Source organism: Cryptotermes secundus, unplaced genomic scaffold (genome assembly GCF_002891405.2).
Source record: "Cryptotermes secundus unplaced genomic scaffold, Csec_1.0 scaffold40, whole genome shotgun sequence".
Classification (NCBI taxonomy): Eukaryota; Metazoa; Arthropoda; class Insecta; order Blattodea; family Kalotermitidae; genus Cryptotermes; species Cryptotermes secundus.
Window position 1 is genome coordinate 813,299 of NW_019730583.1, and position 27,688 is coordinate 840,986.

Below are 27,688 nucleotides of genomic sequence, written 5' to 3' on the forward strand. Positions count from 1 at the left end.
AGAGAAAAGTTAAGAAAAAAGAGGGCTGGGAGGAAAAATGACATCACACAGACATTTAATAGGATCTTACCTGTTCAAGAGATATCTGGTTTCTTACCGAACCAGAAATTTAATCATCTCCAAAACAAATTCCGGAAATGAGCTGGTGATATGGTTGACAATTATGACTTCACAAATAACCGATAGAGTTCAGTCGATTCTATAGGACTTCATCAGTCTTCCGATTAAAATATATAGATAGTCAAGAGGAGTTGTTTTAATAGCAAACAAACTTTAGATGCCTGTTATAATCGTCCCGGATGGCACCCTTCATCCAACAGGTTGTCTGTTACTGTAACACTAATTAACTCTCGCGAACCTGTTATGATGTCAGAGTAATATTCTGAAATAAAATGTAAGATAAAAATGACGAATGAGACTCAAGTCATTATAATTTTTATTCCTTAACTTCATAATTTTAAGATTTATTATTACGGTGGTTGAATTTCCTCTTGGAAGGACGATACACGTATATACATAATATCAATACGCATTTTGGTGAATTATCGAATACACTTCAACATTTGTCTTTTCGAAATTTATCCACAAATATTAAGTACGTTCGTTCAGTTCACTTTAAGGAAATTTAATGCCATCAATAAAAAATTTCTCAACCTGAAAATTGCAGCTGATAATTTATTTGCATCTATTAGCAATGAAACAGCATAGTATTTTGGCACAGTTTTGCCAGAATTTAAATTTAAAGCCTCTTGAGAACAAAGAAAACAGCATGGAACATCTGCTGTTGAATACCAGTCCCGTCTCGCCTGTTACCCGGCAACTTTTAGCTGCAACTCAAAGAGTGTATGTTCCCAGGTAGCCGAGTGGACTGACGAGTTCGGTTTCAGTCCAGTGGCAGCCAAGTACGTGAGACTCAAGCCAGGATCTGAGATAGAGAAAAATCGGACTTACATTGTGACAACCATAGTGGTAAGTACCACCTCAGAAACTACTAATAATTCCTCTTGGCATCATAGGATACGCGTAAATAAGGACATGCATATGTCCATATACCAATTACGTAGGAGACCTGAATGACTTGTAATTTTGAAGAATTAATACTTTTAGGAGCCGGGATAGCTAAGTCGGTATAGCGAATGACTACGGGCAGGATGACCGTGTGGTCGGAGTTCGAGTCCCGTTAGGGCCAAGAATTTTCTCTTCTGCACGTTGTCCCTCTCCGGTGTCCACCTAAACTCCTATCCCCGGGGGTAAAGCGGCCGGGGCGTGAAGCTGACCACTCAACTCCGGCTAGGACTGAGGTCAAGAAAACTTGGATCTATACATCCACTCCCCCATACACCTACATGGCGTAGTGCTCAATTGGTTAAGCACAGGGACAACTTTATTTTTTACTTAATACTTTAGAAACTGTGACACATTCAAACGTAAACTATCTTGAATTCTACAATTCCATGTACAGCAATCACTCATTTGTCATCAGACTTATCAGAATCGATATGATTGTAATTTCGTTTCAAAGTCCTTATGGTGTGTAATCGAGAGCAGTCTGTTTGAAACCCAGTAATATTGATTATAATGATCGATATTCGAGGAATTTTACTCTCTGCCATAAAATACACAAAGAGGCATGATAGCGAAGCCAAGGATAAAAAGAAGGAATAAAAGAAGAAAACTCGAGACAGGAGACATGCCACATCAGAATTATTTACCAAAAACAGTCTTAGAAAATTACAATGCAGTAAGTACTTGCTGGAATACGTATAAAATAGTGATGCATTATTATTAAGGAGCAAATTGAATACTTTCGAGTTTTGCACACGTTTCTACAGATAAATCCCCCACTTACTGTTGCCACGTTTCCGTCACTAGCGCGAAGCGGGACGTCCAAGTTCTAGGCACCTTAAGATGCTTGTGTGTGGCATTCGAAAAGGAAAATTAAAGTTTCTTCTTCTGAGTTATGACGTCGTGCAGTCTGGCAGAGGGTTAATAATGTTTCAATAAGAAAAAAAACTGTTGCCTCAATCCTCAAGGAGAATTCAGCAGGCATTTAATTTCAGTATTCAACCTGCAGAACCCCATTCTTTACGAATATGCAAAACACACACAAAAACAACACAAGGTATTTTCCGTTTACCCGAGCACAATTGTTTGGCTCTTAGCTCATATAATGACGCTGTTTCAATAAGAAATGTAGAATGGAATAAGAATATCATGGCTATGAGCTGAGAAGGATTCAAAAGTAGTCGGTTTTAACCAGTTTCGAGGCAATAGCCAAGCAATCGTCTGGAGAAATTGCATGAAATAATTCAGAACCTCAGTAAGGGAAATCGGTGATCCGACGAGGATAGTGAACCGCTACCGACCAGATGTAATTTAAGGACGTTTCGGCCATACGGACCTGTTAGGTACGGAGCAAAATCACCTACATATATTCGTGTTTCTGTGGTATCGGTAAGTGTCTCACAGGGAGACATTCAAAAGTTGTTAACCAGGAGATCGTGAAGCCCCTGCAACTGGCCTGGCTCCGACAATCAATCTTCCAAAGAAGGTAGTGACGAAAGTGGGACTGGTCCGTCTTGTTGAACAATGATGGATGACTAGAGCTCGAAGGAAAACAAACTGTTGTAAGTATCGCGATAGCAATCAGCGGCTTTGACTTTCTAATACGCCATGTAACTTCTGATTCCAGTAGCTACGTTTATTCAGATCCATTTACGATCCCTTGCCCTATTTGTGACCGAAGGCCTAAAATATGTAAGAGTTTAAATTCTACCTGTTACTTCAAACCAATTTGGGTGTGGAACTTGACCGCCCATTCACAGTGAGAGAGAAAAATTCTGAGGAGAATATCTGAAAAAAAAAAAAAAAAAAGANAAAAAAAAGATTAACAGGAGACTGGAGAAAAATACGTATACGGCCAATTTAGACGAGTATATTTGGGCCTAAGAAATATGGGAACATTTTAGAAAATTACGTAATAAGTAGCATCTAGAGCACTATTTCAAACTAAGAAAAATGTGAAAGATGTGAAAAATTGCGTAATGAGAAATATTTGAAGCGGAGTACAAAAGTGTTGCTGAAGAAGGAATGTTACTATGTTCACCGTGGGTTTTACGAATCGGAGTTTAATTTTGCCTGTTACTTCAAACCAATGTGGGTGTGAAACTTGACCTCCCATTCACAACAAGAAAGAAACATTCAGAGGAGAATATCTGAAAAAAAATAAGACGTAACAAGATACTGGAGAAAATTATGTATAAGCACAATCTAGAAGAGTATATTTGGACGTAATGTGAAAGAAATATCAGAAAATTTGAGAAAATTACGTAATAAGTAACATCTAGAGCACTATTTGAAACTAAGAAGAAATGTGGAAAAATGGGGAAAATTACATAATGAGAAATATGTAAAGCAGAGTAGAAAAGTATGGTTAAAGAAGAAATATTACGACGTTCAGTGGTGGTTTTGTGGATCGAAAAGAAAGTGTATTGGCTACGGAATATATTAGAAAAAGGAGATACATATAATATGAAAGGAGGCAACAAAACAAAATACACTGATTTGACTGCGAGACTGAAATGCATAATATAAAAAGGGGTTTACAAACATGCAAATAATCCTAATTCCTAAAGAAACTTCGACTCCATGTGAGTTCAGAATTCGAATGTGGCCCGAAGTTTCTTTATCATGCCGTAGACCCTATGACTTACTAACGTTGCACACAGTATCCTGATTTGTAAAGCTGTCTGTCAATTTCGATGCAGGAGCTGAATATATAGTGGCTAACAGGTCGTAATTCAGAGGATGAATTCTTATCCCGGTAGGATCTATCCATCGTTCGAATCAACTACGTTTCTGAGATTTCCTGTACTTCCAATTTCAGGTATCCAGGATAGGAATTGTTATCCTGCACCAGTCTTAACCCTCTGAATATGTTTCACGACTACAATATAATTCTGTGGTAACAGATCCCAGAGTTCAACATTGTTAATACCATAATCGGCTGTTTTTCTTTAAATTGCATTTGCTTGTATAGCTAATACAATACTCTTCACAAATATTCGACAGTTCATGTTAGAGGCATGTGGATGTAGCCAGTGCCCAAAGAATCCGGCTTTAGGGCGCACACTTAAACTTGACTGCTCTCGATTCGACGTTTAAACTTCGTGTTTTGATATCTACTTTAACTTCAAACCAGACACCCTATTACAATCTGAAATGGAAATACTGTACTCATATGTGTAATACTTTGGACAAACAAAAAAGTGAACATCCTGTAGGTCGCATTTTCCTCTCATGCCTGGGGATATTGATACACTTGGCTCATGGATTAACCAAGTATTTTCGTTTCTATGCAGTTGGACTGAAATACAGTTATAAGCTTAACGTTTCGTGGATTCTAAGTCTCCGGGCTGAAAGCTTATGCAAAGTGTTTCATTTTCATCCATCGGAGAGTGTCTGACTCTTAGCCGTCACTTAACGCTAACAGAAAGTCGGAGAGCTGGGCCTCAACTCTGGGAACTTAAATCACGCTCCTTTCCAACAGAAAAATAACTCAGTTTCATGGGGCTGAGTACTTCTAGAGACTTCGATAGTAGCTAATTGGGCCAAAATTTTACCTGTCCGTTAGGGAACCGGAAAGTTCATTCACACAATTCCGTTACTGCATACTGTCCTGAGGCAGATTTATCCAGTCCACAACTTCATATTCTACTTTTTTATACTTTTTGATATTATCTAAATCCCAATCCCCATTATAGTTACTTTCTTTCAGATATTCCGTTTAATGTGTATAATTGGGGCAGTGAAGAAAACAATATTCCTGAGAAAGAAAATAGACTCTATTGTACTATCAACATTTGCCTTATTGATACAATAGTGACTGTTTTGTTCTCAGGAATGTGTAAAATGCTAACTATAAGCATTATATATCCTATATATAACACCCAGCAGGATGCATNTTGAGATCCAGTTTCCGAAACGACGTGTTTTTCTTAGTTATCTTAAAAACCAGGACGATGGATAAAGTCCGAAAACCCAATATCTCAATTAAGATTGTGTTTAATTTTACGTGCATTTCTCCACTCTGTGTCCGATTATACGCCCTTACGTGCCAGTCGTCATCCTTCGTGATTTCATCAGTCATGTTTGATGAATATTAGAAATTAAAAACTGAAACATATAAAATGCAAATAAAATGCGTCCACATGTCGGTTAATTTACAACAGTTCGATATAGCGAAGAGATTTATTATTTTATGTTAGGCTTACATGGATGAAATTCCCACCTCCAGTCAAAGTGAGAGTAGTCAGTAAGTTCAGATAGCAGAGGTCCAGCCAGCCCGGAGAGATGTTGCAATAATAAGAAGCTTCCTGCTTCAGGAGGAGCCGTACATCATGTTGCGAAAACCGGAACCCGGAGAGAACCTCACCGGAAACGACCGATTTGAAGGTTACTGCAAGGATCTGGCTGACCTCATTGCAAAGACACTGGGCATAAATTGTAAGTACCCAACCTGAGGAATAATTTCTCTTAAAATACTTCATTATTTCCTCTCCGACATTCACCCAAGATCTCTTACAAAACCCTCGAAACAACATACGATGCACCACGAAGGACATCACAGACTACACGTGGCTGTGGAAGTTCCTGAGTGTTTATTGCAGGTTACTCTCAGGATAACAAGTTAATCAGTCTCCCTGTTGCCTTAAGCCTTACCGACCTGCTTGTTGCTGACAACCATGTACCGTACACTGCATAAATGGGATATGTATACTACTGTTTCGTTGCTAGGCAACCATGCAGAGTGATTGTAAATTACTGTCGGACATTCCGACAATAATTTAGAATCACACCGTATGGTTAGATAGCTACAAGAGATAAATGTGGACAGAATCTGCCATCACTGGCACCAGCAGGTCTCATATGCTGCTAAGTGTAGTATCATTGCCAACGATTTTTCATCGCTCATAGAGCACATACCTGTAGTAACATGCAGATTGTTCTTTGTAAAAATATGCAATGTGATTCTAAACTATTGCCAGAAACCCCGATAAAAATGCAAAAACAGATATTTTTTATATCTAAAAATCTTATAATCCTATATTCTCCTGAAGGTAAACAACAAGTAATATGGGCTGTCATGTCACATTATTTGGTTTAAAAAACAAATTTAACTATAAGTACAAATAAATTAATATTTATTTCCTCTAGTGTACTAACTTCCATGTGTCAGTCAAGGCGATAAAGGTGTCGTGTTTTGTTTACACGAAGATAAAATTTTTGTACGTGTTAAATAGGCCTGTAGGCGAATAGTGAGTGCAGTATGAACGAGTTTTCTTTAACGAAACGTGACAACAGAAATAACTCCTTGGAGCAGTCCCTCTTGAGAAGACATTAGTCAGTCACCTAGTCAAGAAATATCTCGCTCTATTATCAAGTCGAAAAATTCACTGACGTGTGTTCAGAGTAGCCCGCAGTCTATAAGACACTTCAACGCACTTCACTTTAAGAAAAAGGCTACATGTAAAGCGAGAGGACAGAGCCAGGTATTGAAACATTTCCGACGTAACCCAACCCAGGAGATATCTTTATGACTTTTCTGAGCAAAATTCAAATAAAATTTTGACCATGTTTTGTTGCAGACGAACTCAGCATCGTGAAGGATGGCAACTACGGGGCCGAGAATCCGGACGTTAAGGGTGGCTGGGATGGCATGGTCGGAGAACTCGTGAGAAAGGTACTCTTAATTCTCCATTGTGTTCAGGGACTGCCAACAAATACGATATACATAAGAAATGAAAATTAAACACGAACTGCAAGGAAGATTAGAAAGAGAATATGGCAGCCAGTATGTGGTGGAACACTTGCACTTGTGTAAGGGTGGGAAAACTTCGTGACGTCACTCGTGTGAGTATTTTGGCCCGTAAGAAATACAATAAGCTATTTGCTTGCTCTTCTAAAGTCAATATTTCAAGCACATTGACAGATTATTCAGTTTATTAATGAGGTGTTATATACATCAGTATTTATAACTAAGCAACTGACAAATTTAAATTCTGATGTCTACCATCTGATCAAGAAAGTCCCTGCCTTTTTTGATGCAGAGGATTAATTTCGGTGTTCATTAGTCCGTATGCCAGGCCAGAAAAAATATATTCCATATACTTGAACCCTGTTAGGATCCATTATAACGCCATCTTCTGAAATATGCCTAGATCTCTTGCTTTCAGGTTTTCCTAATACAATTTTGTAGGAATTTCCTATCTCCCGTTGGCCTATGTTCTTTAATATGACCATGGGTACAAATTATAAATTTTGTGAGAAGTAACAGGCAGCCAGTTGTACAAACAACTGCCTGCCTGTCACTTCTCACACCCTCGAACCCACCCCCTTGTCTGAAATTTTTCTTCTGCGCACGCAAGGTTACTCTTGGCCTTGTTCGATGTTACGTGACACTTGATTTACTAGGAGCGACGTTCAACTGTGGGAAATTCAGGAACAAATTTCAGTGTTCATTTTTTAAGTCAATATTTAGTACATAATAATAATCTTATGGAATACTGTAATTAACGTACTTTTCGTAGTAGGCTAACATACATGCATACGGTCCTCCTCACGTGAACTTTCATCTGAAGCTACTCCCCCTACCCCTGTTGGGCGCCATTTAACTTGGAAACATTCATCTGAATTGCGCGTATATGCACGTACACACACACACACATACAGAGAAATGAGACCATAAGAAGTAAAAAGGTATTTAGACCTTGAAAATGTCAAACCGCAAACGCAACAATGTCTTCATTGATTAATTTAAAATCAACAATACATATTTCGACCTTTAAAGAGTAATCTTCAGGTGTTCGTTAAATACACAATATAATTATTGATTATAGTAGATCATTAGGTGAAAGTGAAAAGTCGTGGGAGAAATGAGTGGCATTTAATTTTTAATGGGGATGATTGTGTTGAATTTAAATCGGGAGGGCTGCATAAGAAGCAAAGCGGAGCAGTTTGGAACTTGGGAAACACATCATAATTTGTTTTTACAACGCATGCGTACAATTCCAACCCAGTTTGCTTGTCCTGGACAGCTCTGCGGCATTAAGACTGCTTGTTTAATGGAGCTCTGTTGATTTTTATACAAGATGATAGAAATAATACAGAACACATATTAACTTCCAATACTGACGTCCATAATTATATATTATGAAAACAGGCATTGAAACATCTTTGGGTAATGTTGAGACGCAGTTCCATGAAATTATGAATTATTGATACGGTTAGAATTATGTCGTTTGCAAATTTATCCGTACATATATTCTTATAATCCTTCAGTGTTTCCGAAATTATGTTCGACACTCTGCTCAACAGAGTATCGAATTTTTACTGATCCTAAGTCATGAACTAGTGAAGTCCAAAAACATTGTTTTCTTGATTTATTTCTTCTAGCAACTACAACACCTCATACCTTATATTTTGCAATGGCTATGGATGTATTTTTCGGTGTAGTATTACGACATGAAAAATCAAGTTTTCTTCGGAGAATACGACACTGCTATTGTGCCTTATCATTACTTATGAGTCTAAATGTATTTTAGTTGAGTACCTAACATTTCTGCGTACCCCCAGATTTTCTCTCAGTTATTTGAAAGCGTTTTATCACAAGGTTTGCTAAAGTCGAATGAATCACAATTTATTTTGATCATATAAATATGAGCTGTCTAAATAAGTGCAGTTCTAGAAAATTCACGAAAAGAAAACGTGATGAAATAGATGTACCTTTCAAACATTGACAATTTTTTGTGTTGTACTGAGACTGTGATATGTCTCATATTAAATTTTATTTTTATGTACTGTTTTAACAGTAATCATGCACTCTAGTCCCGTATGAAGCATGAGAATACTTGTGGTGTGTGTGTGGGGGGGGGGGTAATTTTACGATATTGTCCATATCCAGACTATATAGCATTGAATTGGGAAGTATTTGGAAGGACGCAGTCGTGTCGTAACCAAGGTACTATTTAGGAAGTCACTTGGATGTACTGAACAAATTTTTTTTCCTTGGCACTACAGCCCCAGTGGGCCTAGGCCTACCTCCATGAACTCCGTTCACTTCGGTTTTTCTAGATCTTACACTGTCCGTAGGACTCCTTGGGCGGGTGATCAGCTCGTCGCAAGGCCTCTGCCTGTACACAAACATCCATGCTCTGAGTGGGATTCGAACTCATGATCTCGGCTTTCGAGCGAGCGAAGACAGTGCATGCCGTACTGAACAAATAGCCACTATAAATCTCAGTCAGTATAGTCGGTATTGAGGCGAGATTCGAATGGAGCACCTCCCGAATACAAGTCTTAAAATGTAATTACTGCACAGGCCTTCTGGGCGGAGTTTATGTTCTACGAGAATAATCAGATCTGTACCGTATGATTGTATAAATAACTTGCAAGATGTCAAATAAAATTCGTCAAATGGGGTTCCGAGAAATGTATCAAACTATAATTCTTTCTCCTGTAGCTCTGATTTAAACTTGATAGACAGTTCGTTTCATTCTTTTCTGTACAAATCAGAACAAACCCCTATTTCACAAAATTGTGAGTCCAACTTTCGGGGCCACAATATACTACCAAAAACGTGCAAATGTTTGACTTACCAGGGACTTGATGTCAACAGACAGTATATTTCCGTCACAGTAGTTCAGCCATAACACACTGCAGTAAAATGAACACAAAAGAAACACACACTAGTATCATCAAGGCAGTTTGTCCAGGAGTGGTCGCGTAACACTTAACATTTCAGCCATTTACTAATTCTAATTTAATTGTTTCAGGCTATTAACTTATTATTATTTAGTCTTCACTGAAAAGTTAAACCAAATATTATCGTATGAAGTCTCGTCGGTACAAAATTTACTTAGACGGGTTAATGCCCGTACATGCCTAGTAACTCTTTTAAGACTCTAAAGAAATCACTGCTACATCGATGTCATGCATGTTACAGTGTCCACTAGACCGGAATGAAATGATATCCGTAACCACAGACGCTACAGACGACTAATATTCGAATGACGTCACAAGAACTTGCAAGGTGGTGTTCTTCCTTTGATAGTGCGTTCGATTATCGATACTGATCATCGATATCAATTACCAAGGGCTTTCGACTATGTTATAAAATAAATTTCAGTAATATATATAGTCTTGAACATTTTGAACCACATTTAAATTGTCTCTGTGAGTCGAAAACTGTGAAAATAGAACGCAAGGACATTCCCATATGTCACCAAGCAACTACAAGGAGAATATTTCGCCTTCAGAAGCTAATAGTTGCTCAGCTGGTGAAACAGTTTCTCTTCCTTTAGAGAATCCGAGCTTCAATCCCCTTCACAAGGGGTCACCACAAGTCCCTATCCAGGGACAATTTAACACGGTCCATATTCTCATAACCTATTGTTGGTTTTATCTATGACTGGCATGTCTAGTGGTTTATTGCCTTCATGTTATCCGAATATAATTCTGTATGCAACCTGTCTTCTTCAACCTCTCGGTTGCTGGGTACAATATTTGGACCTTAACGAAGCGATGTAACAAGAGGCTGGATAAAATTGAACAATGTCAAAATTTTCTCTTGTGCGTAATTCATTAAGCACCATTCCATGAAGACGTAGGTAGGAGTGGAAGTATATTTCCAACATTCTTGACTTCGGCAATAAATAAAGGTGACATCAGATTTACGCCCCAACCGCTTAAACCTCTGGAAAAAGACGGCGGTGTCTATTCACCAGAAGGCTGGATGGGCCCAACAGCCGGTCTGAAAATTCTTGCCCCCTCTTGGAGCTGAAAACTGAATAGTGGGGACCTTCACAACAATACGCCCCGTGAGATATTATTAAAATAATCAGAAGACTGCGAATGAGATGAACGGAGAAAGTAGCATGCACGGAAACCAAGGGAATCATATAATGAATTTTAGCTGCATTTTTCGGGTGTAGAATGGAGGCTAATATTTCAATAAATGTTGAGAAACCAGGGCAGGCGGCTTTGGCCTGGATTAACCTGGCTCGGGACGGGTCATTGGTGGGCCAGTGTGCGCATATAAATAAAATATTCATAAGAGTAATTATTGGAACAGAAACTGCGTATATCTACATTATTACTATCACAGAAGAATTGCAACTTCTGAAATTTCGGGTTTTCATAAATATTTAATTGGCAATTAGTAGTGAAAATTAATTACATTTACGTTATTTCACTTTAACGCATATGTTCTGGATTTACAGTGTTACTAATTGATTTAGTAATATTACGATCTGTTAACTATAGACAATCCGTAGCGTCGAATGATGTGGAAAGATGATAATGAATTGTGACTGGGCAAGCATTTCGAATGAAGCAGTCATGGCCTATTTATATCCACCATCACGGCGGCCTTCTGCCCGATCACAGTGGCCTCGCGGTCTAAGTCATGAATTGTCTTCGCTCGCTCGCACGCTGGGATCGTGGGTTCGAATTCCACTCAAAGCATGGGTGTCTGTGTGCATTTCTTCTGTGTTTTTGTTGTTCTGTGTGAAGGTAGCGGCCTTGCGACGAGCTGATTACCCATCCAAGGAGTCCAACCGACGGTGTACAGGATTAAAAAACTAAAAAAGCGGCCAAGGTCCAACAAAGAGCTGTATAGCCATAGATAGATAGATAGATAGATAGATAGATAGATAGATAGATAGACACATCTTGGCTCCCTACCAGAGAGATAAAGAACATGAAATACCTAAGTTATGACAGAAGAAAATCCTGCTTAGATTCGAAGAGGGTAACTTTTAAAATAATCCGAGAACATTACTGCCGCACCAGCCTGCTCGGTACAATTTCATTAGGTACATTTCAGAAAACTAAGCAAGTAAAAAGCAGTACGCCTGCCGTTTCATGTTACAGCCCAATACGGTGATATATAGGAATGCTCGACCCAAGACGACAAACCAGCACCCTCTTCTTCGTCTTTATTTACATCAGACGCTATCTGTTTTCACGCGCTGCACGACGGGTAAACCTACTTTATTCCCTGCAGGATAGAAGAGCTTTAGGTAAGTCTGTTTCCAGCAGAAGACAGGCAGCTTCTCCTTCACTGTTTGATCTTGCCGTAACTCACCAGATGTCAGGCCTTCCCAAACAAACGCAATAGAATTTACAAGCCAGTGCAAGGTCCTACCGTCAGAGTTCTCTCTTCCTCGCGACGCCTAGCGTCGGTGCTGCTCCACGAGAAGGTAGTTCCAATTCCTGTCAAGGGGTTCGATCTCACGTCCTTCGCAAGGAGGCTAGGACGATAATGACATGGCGGGGCTGCATGGGGTGGGGGAAGAGAAATGGGTAACCAACAAGAGCCACCAGACGGATGATAGTAATTTCCTGCTGAAAGCGTAAGAAAACAACTGTTGTATCGAATTCAGTTATCAGTATTTGAGAAGTACCAATCCCACTACACGATGCACCTAGAAACAGGCAACAAGTTAAACTACGTAAAGATTGCTGGTACTTAATAAATGGTTAAAAAGTTGTAAAGTTGTCCCTGTGCTTAAGTAATTAAGTACTATGCCATGAAGACGTATGGGGGAGTGGATGTAAAGGCCCCACATATTTAATAATTGGTTCTTTAATTAAATAAGGACGCTGCTTAGCTGCTTACAATGTAGAAAAAGGATCGAGTTGAATGAGAATTGAATATTATCTTGAAAGGTGAGTAGTATGGATTCAGAAACGGAGTCAATGGTCTATTTCATGTTACTATCCTGGCCTTCACCGGAAGGAACCTCAGTTAGGATGATAACGTGACCGAGCGTTGAATTGAATAAATTTCGAACATGATTTTGAAAGATCTGCAGCTGCATCAGCCCATGATTTGTGTTGTGTTAAGAATTAACTTATAAATACAGCGTTGCTAATCGGCTAAAGAAACAGTCAGTTGTGTTACAGGCCTACAGGGTCACACGAATATTATGTGTGTTAGACAGCTTCATTCAAACACTAGCAACATTGCAATGCGGCAGCAGCACGGAGATAAAATTCTGCCATAAAATTCGACTCAAGACAATTCGAACGTGCGTTATTTATGTTGAAAATATAAATCAATAAATTTGTCTGTCAGTACACTGAGACGAAGTTTTCTAGAGGAGACAGTAAACGCAACTTGCAAAACGTATCTTGTATTAATGAATTGTTTAACATCGTTGTTAGCAGATCAGACTGTACAATGTCGAATGGTAGGAACATGTGTTTGCAAATAATAGAATGGGAATAGTTTAGATGGAAGTGGTCGTGGTATAATTTGATATTTTATTCGGGTACAAGCGTATAGGCATCTAGAATAAAATTAAAATCCTCAGTCACGGCAGCTGTCCTCCTGACCGAGGTTTGAATCCCAGACATCCTACAAACTGGATATGAAACCCGCTCAATCTTAACGTTCCATAAATATAATTACTATATCAGAGATAATGGACAACGTCCAACGTAGGTCAATTACTCTATAATATACACGTATATATATATATATATATATATATATATATATATATCACTGTCACACGACTTCGTATAAAATCACTCACTCACAAAACAAAAACAGGGATCAATCATTTCGTAAGTCTCCTAGCAGATGTGCGAAGCGATACAACGTCAGCAATCACCGCCCAGTGGAAATCAACAGTTTCTAATCTTGAGTAACTGCTTCAGAAAAAAAGAAAAAAATATTACGTCATTTTCCTACCTCTTTCTCTTGCTTTCAATAATGTCTATATACCGACATTATCACAGATATTTATTGAGAAGTGCTACTGACTGAATATTATTATATTGCTTAACTAAGGTCAATGACTAAAAGAAATAAGTCACAAAATTTCAGGGATAGACACGAGCGTTACTTCATACGTACACTTTCATCGGCCGGCGACAAGAATTCGATATTGTAACGAACCTGCTTTTATGACGGGACTGCAGAAGCCCAATTACAGATTGTGGCGTTGTTACACTACACTCGGCGCTAATGTTTATGGCTCCATTCCCAGGGCACAGAGTCCCTGAGAAGCAGTCGATCAGTTATATGGAACCCAACATTGTTCAGCGATCCCTACATGGAGTCAAAGGAATCAAACCCACTCTCTCCCACACTTCTTCCTCAAGATACATTTTAATATTATGCTCCCATCTATGCCGAAGTCCCGAGTAGTTTCTTCCTCATAGATTCTTTCCTCCTTGCATGCTACATGCTACACTCATTCCAACTTTCTCTAATTATATCTGCTGAAGAGCACAAATCTCTATATTCCTCATTATGTAATTTCCATTGATCTTCTCTGCTTCTCTTCTTCCTTCCTCGGCTCTGCCTTTCTTGAATGAACGCGTGGCTTTCACTTGGCAGCCAGCAAATGGGCGGAGGGGGGACATGTCCTGCGAATTTCCTGACCAGATTAACCATTGTCGTAGTCACCTACAAATCGCAGCGAGAGGGGAGATGATCAAGCACTCCATGTCCTACTTCCATCAATGGCAACTTGATTGGGTCGTTCGCAGTAGCTTTCCGTAGTTCCACAGACTGACTGAGTGCGGCGCTGCCTGACTCACCGGCCCAGATAGCGGGGATGGTCACGCACATTACGGGGCCAAGCGAGGCCTATAGGCCATAGGGTCAATCAGATGTTACGAAACTTGTTATATGTCAGCCACTCAAGGTCCGGTTTGGATGACGGGTTCCATTTAACTATATATATATATACACGTATTATATCAAAAGTCGTCCGCTTCACTTGTACGTGAAAGACATTACTGAAGTGGATCTTACGAAAAACAGTGTGAGGTTGTGCCTTGGGTTTATTTAGCGCATGAGAGGGTTCAGTGGCAGACTGTTGTGAACACCACAAAAACCTGCTTGTTCCATAAAACGTGCCGCAGTTATTGATTAGCAGAGCAACTAGTAGCTTGTCAAGAATAACGCTACTCTACGAAAGGAGTTAGAAATGATTATCCTGCCATGTACGGCACATACAGAGTAGAAAACCAGACCGATTCTGTAAAAGTACGTACAAATAAAAAGCAAACTTATCACTGTGCACCGAGCTTGGCTTTCATTCGGGAGGTACTCGGTTCGAATCTCGGCCGGAGTACTGACTCTTCTGACAGAGGTAATTCATGTTTCCCTCAGTCCCTCCAGTCAAATACCATGAGAATATTTCCGAATTGACTGCGACCACTTCCGGACCTCCGGAACATGAAGAGAGAATACTAACTTTGTGTGTGTGTGGGTTCCTCACTCATTCCAGACAACAAACGTCACAATAAAAGTGGAACTCCCGGTGGATGCAAAAGTGAGTAAAGTTGTCTCTGTGCTCGATTAATCAATCACAACGCCATGAAGGGTAAAGGTATAGCTCCAACATTCTTGACCCCAGCACTAGATGGAGGTGAGCTGTTAGGTTCACGCCGCGGCAGCTTTGCCATCCTTTCGAGGAATCAACCCCCAAGTACCCATTCGAGGGGAGCCTGGGTTGGCCCCAGAGTCCGTTTCGACCCTGTGGAGTAAACAAAAATCTGTTGCTTCTGCCGGGAATCGGACCCAAGACCGTAGTTCGTCGATATACCGACTGATGTAGAGACATGAATTCAACAGTGCAGTCAGAGGCTTCAATCTGTTACTAACGCTAGTCTGAGCAGCCACTGACATATCTGTTTTACTTATATGTCAAGAAAGCTTTCTACACCATTCCTGTAGTACGTTGTCTGTATCTATCCAAATTTGGCAGCAGCCATGTTACGCTATATTACGTGTGATCGGAGGAATTGCTCATATGCAATTTACAATGTACAATTAAGTGTATTACAATTCACAATATTTTTGCTCCTTCACCTCTCTTATAAACAACGATACTGTAAATATCTTCCTGCCACACAAGTACTAACTGTACATCTCTTGTTTTCCATACGATATTACAGACATAACTGCTTACGCAGGAGATGATTTCCTTCAGCTGAAGCGAGATAATCTGTGTTAGACTAGAAGCTTTTCGGACTATTAGCCCTGTCAAGAAAAAGGTAAAGCTACCTCTGTAACAGGCCTCGGAGGACCACAGGGCTGTGAGACGTTCAGGCGCCCACATTTGCTAGACAATCAGCTCACAGATGACAGACAGAAAGACAGTCTCACACTCTGGCCGCCCTTTACCTCCAGGAAGATTCCTGGTATTTATTTCTGTTAGAGGCTGAGTCGACTCCAGGGCCATAGTGCTGTTGGAAGGATTAGGTCGATTCGAAAATTCAATGACATCGGGAATCGAATCCGCGACCTTCCAGCTTGTAGTATAGTGCCTCGACCAACTACGCTACCGCGTGCCCCTAGCACTCTCAATGTTCAACCTTTCAGAGATCTCCTCAGTCTCCATCATCACGGTCGATGTCTCACATATACATATACGTTTCGTTGATTTTTATACCAGTCATGATTTGAAGTACTGTACTCCACCGACGCCTGACAAATATAGGTCTGTTAGATAACGCAATAAACAGTCATTAAACTCTAAACTGATTGCAGTGCACGTTAAGTGAACAACAAATATCTAGACTTGTTCATATCCGGTGGTTATGCCTGTGGCCATGAAATCTCTCCGCAGTCTCTAGCCGACTTCTGCGTGAGGGCAATGGGCCGCCAGGGCACGGACGAAATTAGGGTGTAAACTGAAGGGGACACCTCACTGCCGACACAAAACTTTATGTCCATAACGAGGTCACCCTGCAGGACGGGTCTTTAATAATGGACATTTCAATTACCCAGTGGCACCTGCATGCAATACAAACGTACCCCTTCCCCCTCTAATTAACAGTCGTCGGCCTCTAAAATGATGATTGTTTGTCTTCCGAAACTGCACTGTCCGATTTGAAACTGCGATAAGTGATGAATTGATGTGATATCCTTTATGCATACTGCACGATACGTCTTTGTGCAGGATAGAAAACAATTCTTCCACGTTACATTTATATCGTGTGATATTCTCAAATGACACCAAATATGTTTTTTTTTTCTCTTTTCCTTGGCACTACAGCCCCAGTGGGCCTAGGCCTACCNACGATAAGTGATGAATTAATGTGATATCCTTTATGCATACTGCACGATACATCTTTGTGCAGGATAGAAAAAAATTCTTCCACGTCACATTTATATCGTGTGATATTCTCAAATGACACCAAATATTTTTTTTTTCTTTTTTCCTTGGCACTACAGCCCCAGTGGGCCTAGGCCTACCTCCATGAAGTTCTCCGTTCACTTCGGTTTTTCTAGATCTTACACATTCGGTAGGACTCCTTGGGCGGGTGATCAGCTCGTCGCAAGGCCTCTACCTGTACACAAACACAGAAAAACGCACACACACAAAATAAACATCCATGCCCTGAGTGGGATTCGAACCCACGATCCCGGTTTCCAAGCGAGCGAAGACAGTACATGCCTTAGACCGCTCGGCTACCGTGACCGGCTACCAAATATTATTACTGTTATAAAATCTAGAAAGACAAAATATACTACGAATTGAAAAGACGACAATCATATTCAAAATTTTAATCAGAAAATCTAGAAGGTAGAGATCACTTGGAAGGCTTAGGCGTGTATGAAGGGATGATATTAACATAGATTTTTAAGAAAGGTTATAATGGTACGGGCTGGATTCACCTGGCACAGGATAGGGTCCAGCGGCGGGCTTTTGTGAACACGATAATGAACCTTCGGGCTCGACTAAACATGTATGAAGCTATTAGTTTCTCGAGAAGAATATTTCTAAATGTCCTCAAGAGCGGTGTGTTCTACTTTAAGGCTGCTTGTTTACGAGTACATAGTCATATAACTGGGCGCAACTACAGAGCACTGCAATCCCACTGTTGCTTCTCCACAGGAGGCCGACATCGCCATTGCGTCTATGACAATTACGTCTGAACGGGAGCGAGTGATCGACTTCAGCAAGCCGTTCATGTCACTAGGCATCAGCATCATGATCAAGAAGCCCGTGAAGCAGAAGCCAGGCGTGTTCAGTTTCCTGAACCCTCTGTCCAAAGAAATCTGGGTGTGCGTCATTTTCTCGTACGTGGGCGTCAGCATTGTGCTCTTCATCGTGTCCAGGTTTTCGCCTTACGAGTGGCATCTGCTGCACTACGGAGAGGACCCAGGCCATCACCACTCGGGGGTTGGTGCGACATCCTCAGCGCCGAGCACTGTAGCTAATGACTTCAGCATACTCAACAGTCTCTGGTTCGCACTAGGGGCTTTCATGCAACAGGGTTGCGACATATCCCCCAGGTATTGCATGCAACATAGTGTATTATCGCTCTACACACAAGAGTAATGTCTGAATTAATTCAGTAACTTGCAGAAGTAAATTAGCAACATGTTTCGGTTGATGTGGCTACCTGCATACATAGTTTACCATGTAAAGTAACTAAAGTGACGATAAAAATTACTGTCTGAATAATTATTAATTAATATTACTCGTACTTGTTAGATATTAAAATCCCTGTCGATCATAACGGTCTTGCGGTCTGAGGCAGGAAATAACTTCTCCCGATCAGACACTGGATTCATGGGTTCGAATCCCACTCGAAGCTGGATCTTTGTCTCCTTTTATTCTATATTTGTGTTATCCTGCATAGATATTGGCATTGCGACAGTGCTGATCAACCACCCAACGAGTCCTACTGACAGTCTAAGAGATTCATCATTTCAGAACTAATTCTGAATGGGAACAGTCAGAGAGCCTAATCTGTTAAGGTACAAAAAGTAGAAGAAGAATTAAGATCCAAATATTGATGGTTTCGTCATATGAATCAATTTTTTTTTTCTGTGGCGCTACAGCCCCAATTTGGGCCTAGGCCTACCTCCATGAAACTCTCCGTTTCACTTTGGTTTACTAGATCTTAAACATTCGGTTGGACTCCTTGGGCGAGTGATCAGCTCGTCGCAAGGCCTTTACCTATAGACAAACACAGAAAAACGCACACAAACATCCATGCCCTGAGTGGGATTCGAACCCACGATCCCGGCTTCCGAGCGAGCGAAGAAAGTGCATGCCTTAGACCGCTCGGCTTCCGTGACCGGCTATATGAATCAATACGTGTCTTCAAAATAGTATTATGGAGGTTCTGATAATAACCTTAATTATTTATATTATGAAAGCCATATTCCCGTAACATGACCATCACAGATACATTAGCTTTGGCTGTAGAACTTCTTAGTCAAAGAACCGTCAAGTGCTTTAAATATTACACAGGTCCGGTATGCATCAGGAGCAGAAGGTAGTTTCAGAACACAAGATAGGGCCACCATCCCAGTGGCCGGGTGCCTGGTGAACTACTTTAGCATTCGAAAGACTCAGATTATATAACAATAATTATAACTAATCACCAGACTAAAGGTAAAGTTGTACCTGTACCTAACTAATTAAGCACTACATCATGAAGGCGTAGGGGGAGTGGATATGTATGCCCATTTTCTTGAGCTCGGCACTAGGTGGAGGTGAGTGGTTACCTTGACTCCCCGGTTGCTTTACCCCCGGGGAAAGAGACCCAGGTACCCATTGAATAGCGGAGTTTGGGTGAACCCCAGAGCCGGTCTGGACGACGTGAAGAAGAGAAAATTCACGACCCTACCGGGATTCGAACTCCGAAACCTCGGTCGTCCAGCCCGTAGCTAGTCGCTATATCGACTACTCTATCCCGGTTCACACTAATCACCAGAAGGCCCATAGTATAATTTATATTCCGCAATGGGCAGTGAGCAACAGTAACATGTCAACCTCTTCAAGGTTAAAGAAAGAGAGAAGTATAAGGTATAGCAGAGGAGTGGGTGAAAATGAAAGTCATGGGAGAAGTGAGAGACACTATATTGCCGAGAAGGGAAAGAACATCAATTTGCTAGAAGGTTCCCAGGCCTCGCCCGCTCTTCCTTCTGATAACGGTATGTAGTATCCCACCGTACAGTTGACTGAGATCTTCCAAGCCGGAGTGCGAAGTCCGATGAAGCCAAGGTAAATTTTATTTGTGGAGCTGAGGTTCACGCCGTTTAAGAGTGAAAGCTCAAGACTACAGAGCAGTTGACTATGTGAATATTTATTAAAAAGAATGAAACAAGATGAAATTTATACAACCACCAGTGATTATAAGAAGGCAAGACCAGAACCCTGCGAGCTGAAATTTTCTAAGTCCACTTCGCTGAGCTGAGTCGCATAGAGACGGCCCGCACGAAGTCTTCGAAAAGTATCCCCCCTCTCCTGTGATTACGGAGAGTTTATAAACAATTTGACATCCGGTAACTGACGTCTTACTCCCTCTAATGCACTGAGTCTTGCCTTTTACATTGTCTTAGTATGGAAAATTACAGGACATAGGTTCGGTGGACCAAGTCCACACTTGTTTACTTCATACATATATTTTTATAAATAATCAGGCGGATATTGGGCAATGTACAGGCCCCAGCATGTCTGGGGCCGGCAACATGTGGTTCGCCGTTCGTTTGATGCTACAGGTATAGTAAAAGTAAAGACCGAATGTCTCCTAAATATTGTATAAATATTCACTTCATACCTCGCAGGAAGCGCCATAAGAAAGCACCAGCCGGTTAATGCTGCTTAGGGAAATAATCGATGTTTATTGTAAGAGCCACACGAGACACAGAAGAACACTCTGTGGTGCACAATGCAGACTTTTAATTTGTTAAATCTGGCGGTACGTATAGAACCACTGGGCTTCATAAGAGTAGCACGCCTATAAGATGCACAATATTGCTATCCATAGTAATGCGTGATCAATCAAGATAAATGAGACGGGCAGGACAAGCCTTCAAGTGTAAAATGAAAAATTCATCAAAGAATTTTGGTCTTAAATCTCAAGAAAATGGGTCACTTCGGAGGTATAAGTGCAAGCAGGAGAATGTGTAAGTGGAGACTAGGCCATATCATCCTCCGTGATTTAGGGCACTCTAATAATACGTAACTTCTTTTGTAAAGAGTATATATCATGAAGTTCTTCCTTGCGTAATTTTCTGCATTCTTTTGCTACTTCCTACTACTCTCTCGTGTCCTAATATTTTTTTTTCATGCCAGACCATGTTGACTCTGAGGTTCTCACAGTTGTGGCTATGAAGAGTACGTTCTTATGGGTTGTAATGCTTTGTAGTAAGCAAAGAGAACGACGCTTAGGAGGAACAAATGGCCTCCATATCCGGTGTTCAAGAGTAAGCCAAGTAATGAACCAGCAAGCTTTTCACATCTTCTTCCTAGTTTCTTGCTTGGCCGCGCCATAGCTCAAGCGGTTAGTCGCTGACTTCCCACCGCGGCGGCTCGGGTTCGATCCCGGGTCTGGTCAAGTGGGATTTGTGGTGGACAAAGTGGCGCTGGGGCAGGTTTTCTCCGAGTGCTTCGGTTTCCCCTGCCAATCTTCATTTCACCAATTGCTCCACAATCACCCTCCCCTATCATCTGGGGCTGGTACAATAGGCCAGAATTGGCCGCAGTACAAGGGACTTAGTCCCACCCCGCTAGCAGTAAAAAAAGTAGTTTCTTGCTTGGCTTAACCTTCAACCCTTAAGATGGAGATGATATATTCCTCCGTAACGTTGGGCCTTTTCCGAACTACACGGCGTTACGATCTAAAAGAAATTTCTTTTCATTTGCTCAATACTTCGATTTTAGCCTATTTTCTTTATTCTGAAGAAATAAAAGTAGGCTTATGAAATCACTTTCTGTGTGTGTTTTTATGTGCATCCCCTCTAACAACTTTGTAATTCCTGAATCAATCTTTTTTAAACTTTACATCATGCACGTGAGCCCATCTCAACTGTGTAACTCATAAATCCCACGCATCAGTAATACCAAAATTACAGCCTCTCAACTTGCTGAGCAGTCTTAAGGTGGGTGCAATGTAACATGACGACTGAAAGTCGGCATAATGGAGCCAGAAGAGAAGAACCGTTGCTAGACGATGGCTCCGAATACTCTTTCCCACGGCAACGAATGCACACACAACAACAGAAGAACTGTTGGGCGCTGTGTTTTCTGTGCTCTGCCTGCCGAGGCCAACTCTCAATTTGTAGTGAAAGGAAAGTAGCCGATTAGTCATTCCCAGAACTTCTTGTTAAATATCTGTTTGAACAAAGTTTTAGATTGACGTATTCCTGTGTCTCTTGTCGGCAGGTCCATATCGGGACGGATCGTGGGCAGTGTGTGGTGGTTCTTCACGTTGATCCTCATCTCCTCATACACAGCCAACCTGGCGGCGTTCCTCACTGTAGAGCGTATGGTGGCGCCCATCAACTCTCCAGAGGACCTGGCGTCACAAACCGAAGTCCAGTATGGGACGTTATTCCACGGCTCAACTTGGGACTTTTTCAGGGTAAGGTTTCATTTATTTTTGTTAGTTTATTTAATAACGCTCTCCCAACTCTATACGTTATGTGTCCAAAAGGGATAACCATTGTGAAATATGAACTCTGAAGGCCTAGAAGGTAAGAGCAGCTAGTAATTCCATCGAGTGTGGTCCTTCTCGAAATTTCCATTTAAGAGATTTTCTGCCTTTTATAGAGCTCGAATTTCTTTGTCGTGTTCACAAGAGCTTACCCTTAGTCCATAGATTTAGATGATTCCAGTCAATGTCTCTCTTAATATTATTCTTCCGTCTAGGTCCAAATCTTCCAAGTGCTGCATCTGTTTGTCTATTTATGCACGCTGTTTGGGGGTGTATATAGCTGCCTACTTACCTGTCTACCCGACCGTCTATCTGCACGCCTCAGTCCCATATGATAGGTGAGGGTGACTGTGGAGCAATTGGTGGAATGAAGACTTGCAGGGGAAACAGAAGTACTCGGAGGAAACCTGCCCCAGCGCCACTTTGTCCATCACAAATCCCACTTGAACAGCCCCGGGATCGAACCCGGGCCGCTGCGATGGGAAGCCAGCGACTAACCGCTTGAGCTATGGCGCGGCCAACTATCTACCTAAGTACCTACACATTTGCGAACAAAAGTACCTACATATCACTGGACCAGTGATTGAGGCTAGCTCTTTCTAAGGGACCCAACTGAATAGGTGTTTTCCTTCACTTGAGGACGGAAACAGATCCAGTTTCCGAAACGTCGTGTTTTTATTTGTTATCTTAAAAACCAGGACGATGGATAAAGTCCAAAATCCCAACATATCAGTGTGGACTAATAGCATAGCCCACTACTCCGCACCATCTGCCACGGGAGTCAAGANCTACCTAAGTACCTACCTGCCCAGCTATCTATGTAAATAATTACCTGCCTAAGTATCTACTTACCTCTCTCTCTGTTTGTCTACGCTTCTCTTATCATTTCATATTCAACTCAAAATAAATACAAAGATGAAACTATACAGTTTTCAGGCCTGCACGGAGAACATGCTACAGCACGCATAACTGCTTTTCCTTGGCTTATTCTTCGTCCCTGAAGATGGAAATTTCGACTGCTCTCAACGGACTACACCGTGTTATATAGTATATCAAAAGTTAGAACTTCTCGTTTTCAGCCCTTCTCAGTTACCAGCCTATGAACATAGGCGCAAGCCTAGAGTACGAGGCTATTCATTTTCGTTTGACACCCACCTCTCCACCTGTGCAGCAAGGGAGATAGTATCAGTAGTTATGCTACCGCTGGATAGCCTTTAGAGGCTTCCAGTACTCGCAGGTCTCGTTAGTCACGAGTCATGGATTCATTGCTGTTCACCGTATTTCGCCTCACATCCCAGAGGTAGTCACAAACGCCAAATGCTTCAGAGATCACAACACACAATTCGAAGCAGCCACCACGTCCATGTATAATAAATGCCTCGGTCATTAAAGAGAGTGATAAATCAACCTATCTAAATCATGACGGAGTCTAATCAAGGAAATGTGTGCCCAAATCTCTGCAGTGGAAGCAAATCCTGATAATCTGTTACGAAACATTAGAGACCAATAGCATAGCCCACTACTCCGCACCATCTGCCACGGGAGTCAAGATTCCGTCGTTTTCTGCATTGAAGACTTACTTCACTGTCCAGCAAGATTAACGTAAACTGTAAAGGCCCGTCCACATTACTCGTTCTCGTGCGTCAGGAGCTTACTGCTGCCGGAAAATCAGGATCTGGAGCTGACGAAGTGGACGCCCAAACTGGTTTGCATACAAAGCCTTCGCATTTCTTCACAAGAGATATCAGATCCAGATCCTGATTTTCCGGCAGCAGCAAGCTTCTGACGCACGAGCACGAGTAAAGTGGACGCGCCTTAAGACTGAAACTTAGGCTGAACTTGAGGGACCATGCTAAATGCTTTGCTTGAATATTGTTTGCTTCTTTTGATTTGTTTCATTCTGGTCCGTCACACTAACAATTGTAAATACAAACTACTGCGTCCAATGTGACATATAAGTTTTCACTACGTTAAAACTTATCTCCCCTACATGTTTCGGTCCTTACGGACCATCTTCAGAGGGAACATCATTACAAACTGGAAACGTTCGACTTTAAGCGTACTGTGCATTATAGGATATAAGTGTATGTATTTTAAATCAAAACACCTATTGTGATGGTAGTTTCCAGTTTTAATGATGTTCCCTCTGAAGATGGCCCGTAAGGACCGAAACATGTAAGGGAGATAAGTTTTAACGTAGTGAAAATTTATATGTCACATTGTACGGAGTGGCTTGTATTTATAATTGTGTGCTTCATTTACGTAGGAAGCGTCCAACAGATGATTTATAATTTATCTACATTTATCGACTTGGGGGACATTATTAAAATAATAAAATGAAGGGAAGTGAGATGAAGGAGGCATGCAGCAAGCATGGGAGAGGTGAGAAATAAGTACGTGTACAAGATTTCAGTTGGAAAATATTAAAAGAACAGACCACTTAACAGATCCAGGAGTAAATGGGAATGTGATATTAAAATGGATCTTTAAGAAATTATGGTATGATGGGACTGGACTCATCTGGTTCTGGGGTCGGACATTTGGAGGATTCCTGTGAACGAGGTAATACGTGAAGAATTATGTCCTCTGGTATATAACACTCAACAGATTACCCGGCGTTATATCCCAGAGGACAGAACTTTTCATAACCACGGCTGTGTAATCCTCAAATCCCACACGGTATTAGGTATTCGGCTTCCGTAGAATGTTGCGAATTTGTTGGCTAACGGAGAGACTACTAACTTCTCGAAAGGATTAGTAACCATGGAGTTAGGCCAGGTTCGATCCCGGGTCTGGTCAAGTGGGATTTGTGGTAGACAAAGTGACGCTGAGGCAGGTTTTGTCCGAGTACTTCGGTTTCCCCTGCCAATCTTCACTCCACCAATTGCTCCACAATCACCCTCACCTATCATCTGGGGCTGGTACAATAGGCCAGAAGTGGCCGCAGTACAAGGGACTTAGCCCCACCCCACTAGCAATAAAAAAACTAAAAACCATGGAAGTAGTTACTATAGGATTCTGACGATGCTGTATAACACACTGATATATTGGGTTTTTGGACTTTATCCATCGTCCNCTTCGGGGTGAAAAAATTACTTCTAAATCTTGAACTGAAGAAGAAGAATACTGTTTGGAAATCCGTGGCTTCCAAATACTATAACTAAGAGTTTTTCAATATCTCTTACTTCAGTAATTGTTTTTTAACCATGGAAGCAGGTAACGTAAAGTAAAATGGATTCCGTTCTACTTCTGTCACTTTGTGTAAGCTTTGAAATGAGAAGAGAATCAACAAATATCAACAGCAACGCGGTATGGGGATTTCGTACAAATAACTGCTTGTTAGGAAAAGTGTGACTCAAGTTGTGGTCTTCTGAATTATGAGATTGTGCAGTCTGGTATGTGGGTACCGACGTTTCTGATGAACCTGTAGCCTTCATCTCCATGGCATTATGAAAACAGAAACAGTACGTTGTTCCTGAATGTTGATAATCACCTACCTCACTCCAAGCTTTCATAACTCGGTACCCTGAAAATGGAGGCAACATATTTCCTACCAAATGTTGGTAATCAAGTACCACACTACGCGGTACATAACCTAGAAAAATAAAATATGAATTTTCATCCCCGCGACAACCTTCGATCCTACATACGACAGTAAATTCTTTGTTACAGAAATCTCAGATCACCCTGTATAGCAAAATGTGGGAGTTCATGAGTTCGAGGAAGCACGTGTTTGTGCGGACTTATGATGAGGGCATCAAAAGGGTACGCACGTCCAAAGGGAAGTACGCCCTCCTCATCGAGTCGCCCAAAAACGACTATATTAACGAGAGGGAACCGTGCGACACTATGAAGGTCGGACGGAACCTTGACGCCAAAGGATTCGGAGTCGCGACGCCTCTTGGCTCTCCACTGAGGTAAGTGTCATTTTACTGCGAACAGTGTCACCTGAACAGGCTTCCAGACTGCAGTCAATCTGCAATTCATCTCACAGCGCTACTCTTATTTCAGTTTCAAGTGCTTGCTTGATTGAATTCGTTCAAACCTGTAACATATTCCAGGCCCTGCTTCAGGTAGACGAGCGCCCAAAAAAATGAAATGTCCTTGTGTTTAAGTAAGCGTCACGTCATGACGTGTAGAAAGTAGAAGTATGGCTCCACGCATTCTTAACCTCGACAACGGATAGAACGAATTATCTTGTAGACCACAATTTCATATAAATTCACGACAGAAGGTAACCACTCAAGGTAACCATCAGGTGAACAGTCTGAGACTAAACACATACCTATAATTGCATTACAGTCCCTGCTCTTTTCTGGGCACACATTCTATTGGCCACAGGTGAGGGTAAGTTTAGTTGTTAACAAAACTGAACAACACACAACTTAGAGGGATCCAAAGCGTAATTACTTTATTAACGGTTCATTGCCAAGTGCAAATTTATAGACGGTCCAATGGAAACAGAATTAATTACGAAGTGAGGAAAATATTCGTGACCTCTTCAAAAGTTGGCCCCAGAATTTGACTACAAGGATTGTGGAAACTCACAGGACTAGAATCGAAATCACAATGCGGAATGAGTATTACGTATTATGATGGGCGCTAATTAGAAAAGACTAATAAAAGCTGTTTTCTCCTCAAGATGCCTTAGTGACCCCAGCAAATGGTCGCAAAGATTTCTTCCATCCCGGGGTCTATTGAAAAATATTCTTCACCCTTTTCTAAGTTATCCCCACCACTGTCTGTCTATTACCTTTATTTCGCATTTATTTTAGTCTGGAACCGGTTATGCAGTTCTTTTTGCAGTACAGTTGTGAAACCATAAATGTGTTGCTAGTTCAGTATGATCCCATGTAATATAACGTAAAATAACTTTAAATTCTACGGTAATGCAAAATATTAATATGGGCAATTTACAAAATATTAAAGTAAGGAAAATCTGACAAGCGATAGTAAACTTGTGAGTCCTCATCTTTCCTTCTTGGATGATAATGAGGACATGTATAGTGAACTAAGAAAGCCAACATGACGGTCAAGTGGGATTTATGGTGGACAAAGTGGCGTTGGTGTGGGTTTTGCCGGTCTTCATTCCACAAAATTCTCCATCATCATAATCACCCGGGCCAAGCTACAATAGGCCAATCAGTGGCCGCCTTGCCGAGTGAACCCAGTTGGACTCCACCCCACACTAAGCGAATTGAAACAA

At 41.2% G+C, this 27,688-nt stretch overlaps 1 protein-coding gene and 1 long non-coding RNA gene across 2 annotated transcripts in view; one reads left to right on the top strand and one right to left on the bottom strand.

Moving 5' to 3' along the window:
* LOC111866339 (glutamate receptor 1) overlaps window positions 1-27,688 on the top strand; it is a 78,497-nt gene that overhangs the window by 9,770 nt on the left and 41,039 nt on the right. Inside the window, exons 4-9 of the mRNA XM_023855187.2 lie at window positions 856-969; window positions 5,385-5,505; window positions 6,648-6,742; window positions 17,925-18,325; window positions 22,212-22,410; window positions 26,155-26,399. Coding sequence (XP_023710955.1) covers window positions 856-969; window positions 5,385-5,505; window positions 6,648-6,742; window positions 17,925-18,325; window positions 22,212-22,410; window positions 26,155-26,399 — 1,175 coding nt within the window. The remainder of the gene's footprint in view (window positions 1-855; window positions 970-5,384; window positions 5,506-6,647; window positions 6,743-17,924; window positions 18,326-22,211; window positions 22,411-26,154; window positions 26,400-27,688) is intronic.
* Window positions 840-10,004, bottom strand: LOC117282462. The gene is made up of 3 exons (XR_004513197.1): window positions 9,657-10,004; window positions 2,777-2,853; window positions 840-925 (listed from the first exon to the last, which is right to left on the bottom strand). It is a non-coding gene; the product is annotated as an uncharacterized LOC117282462 (long non-coding RNA).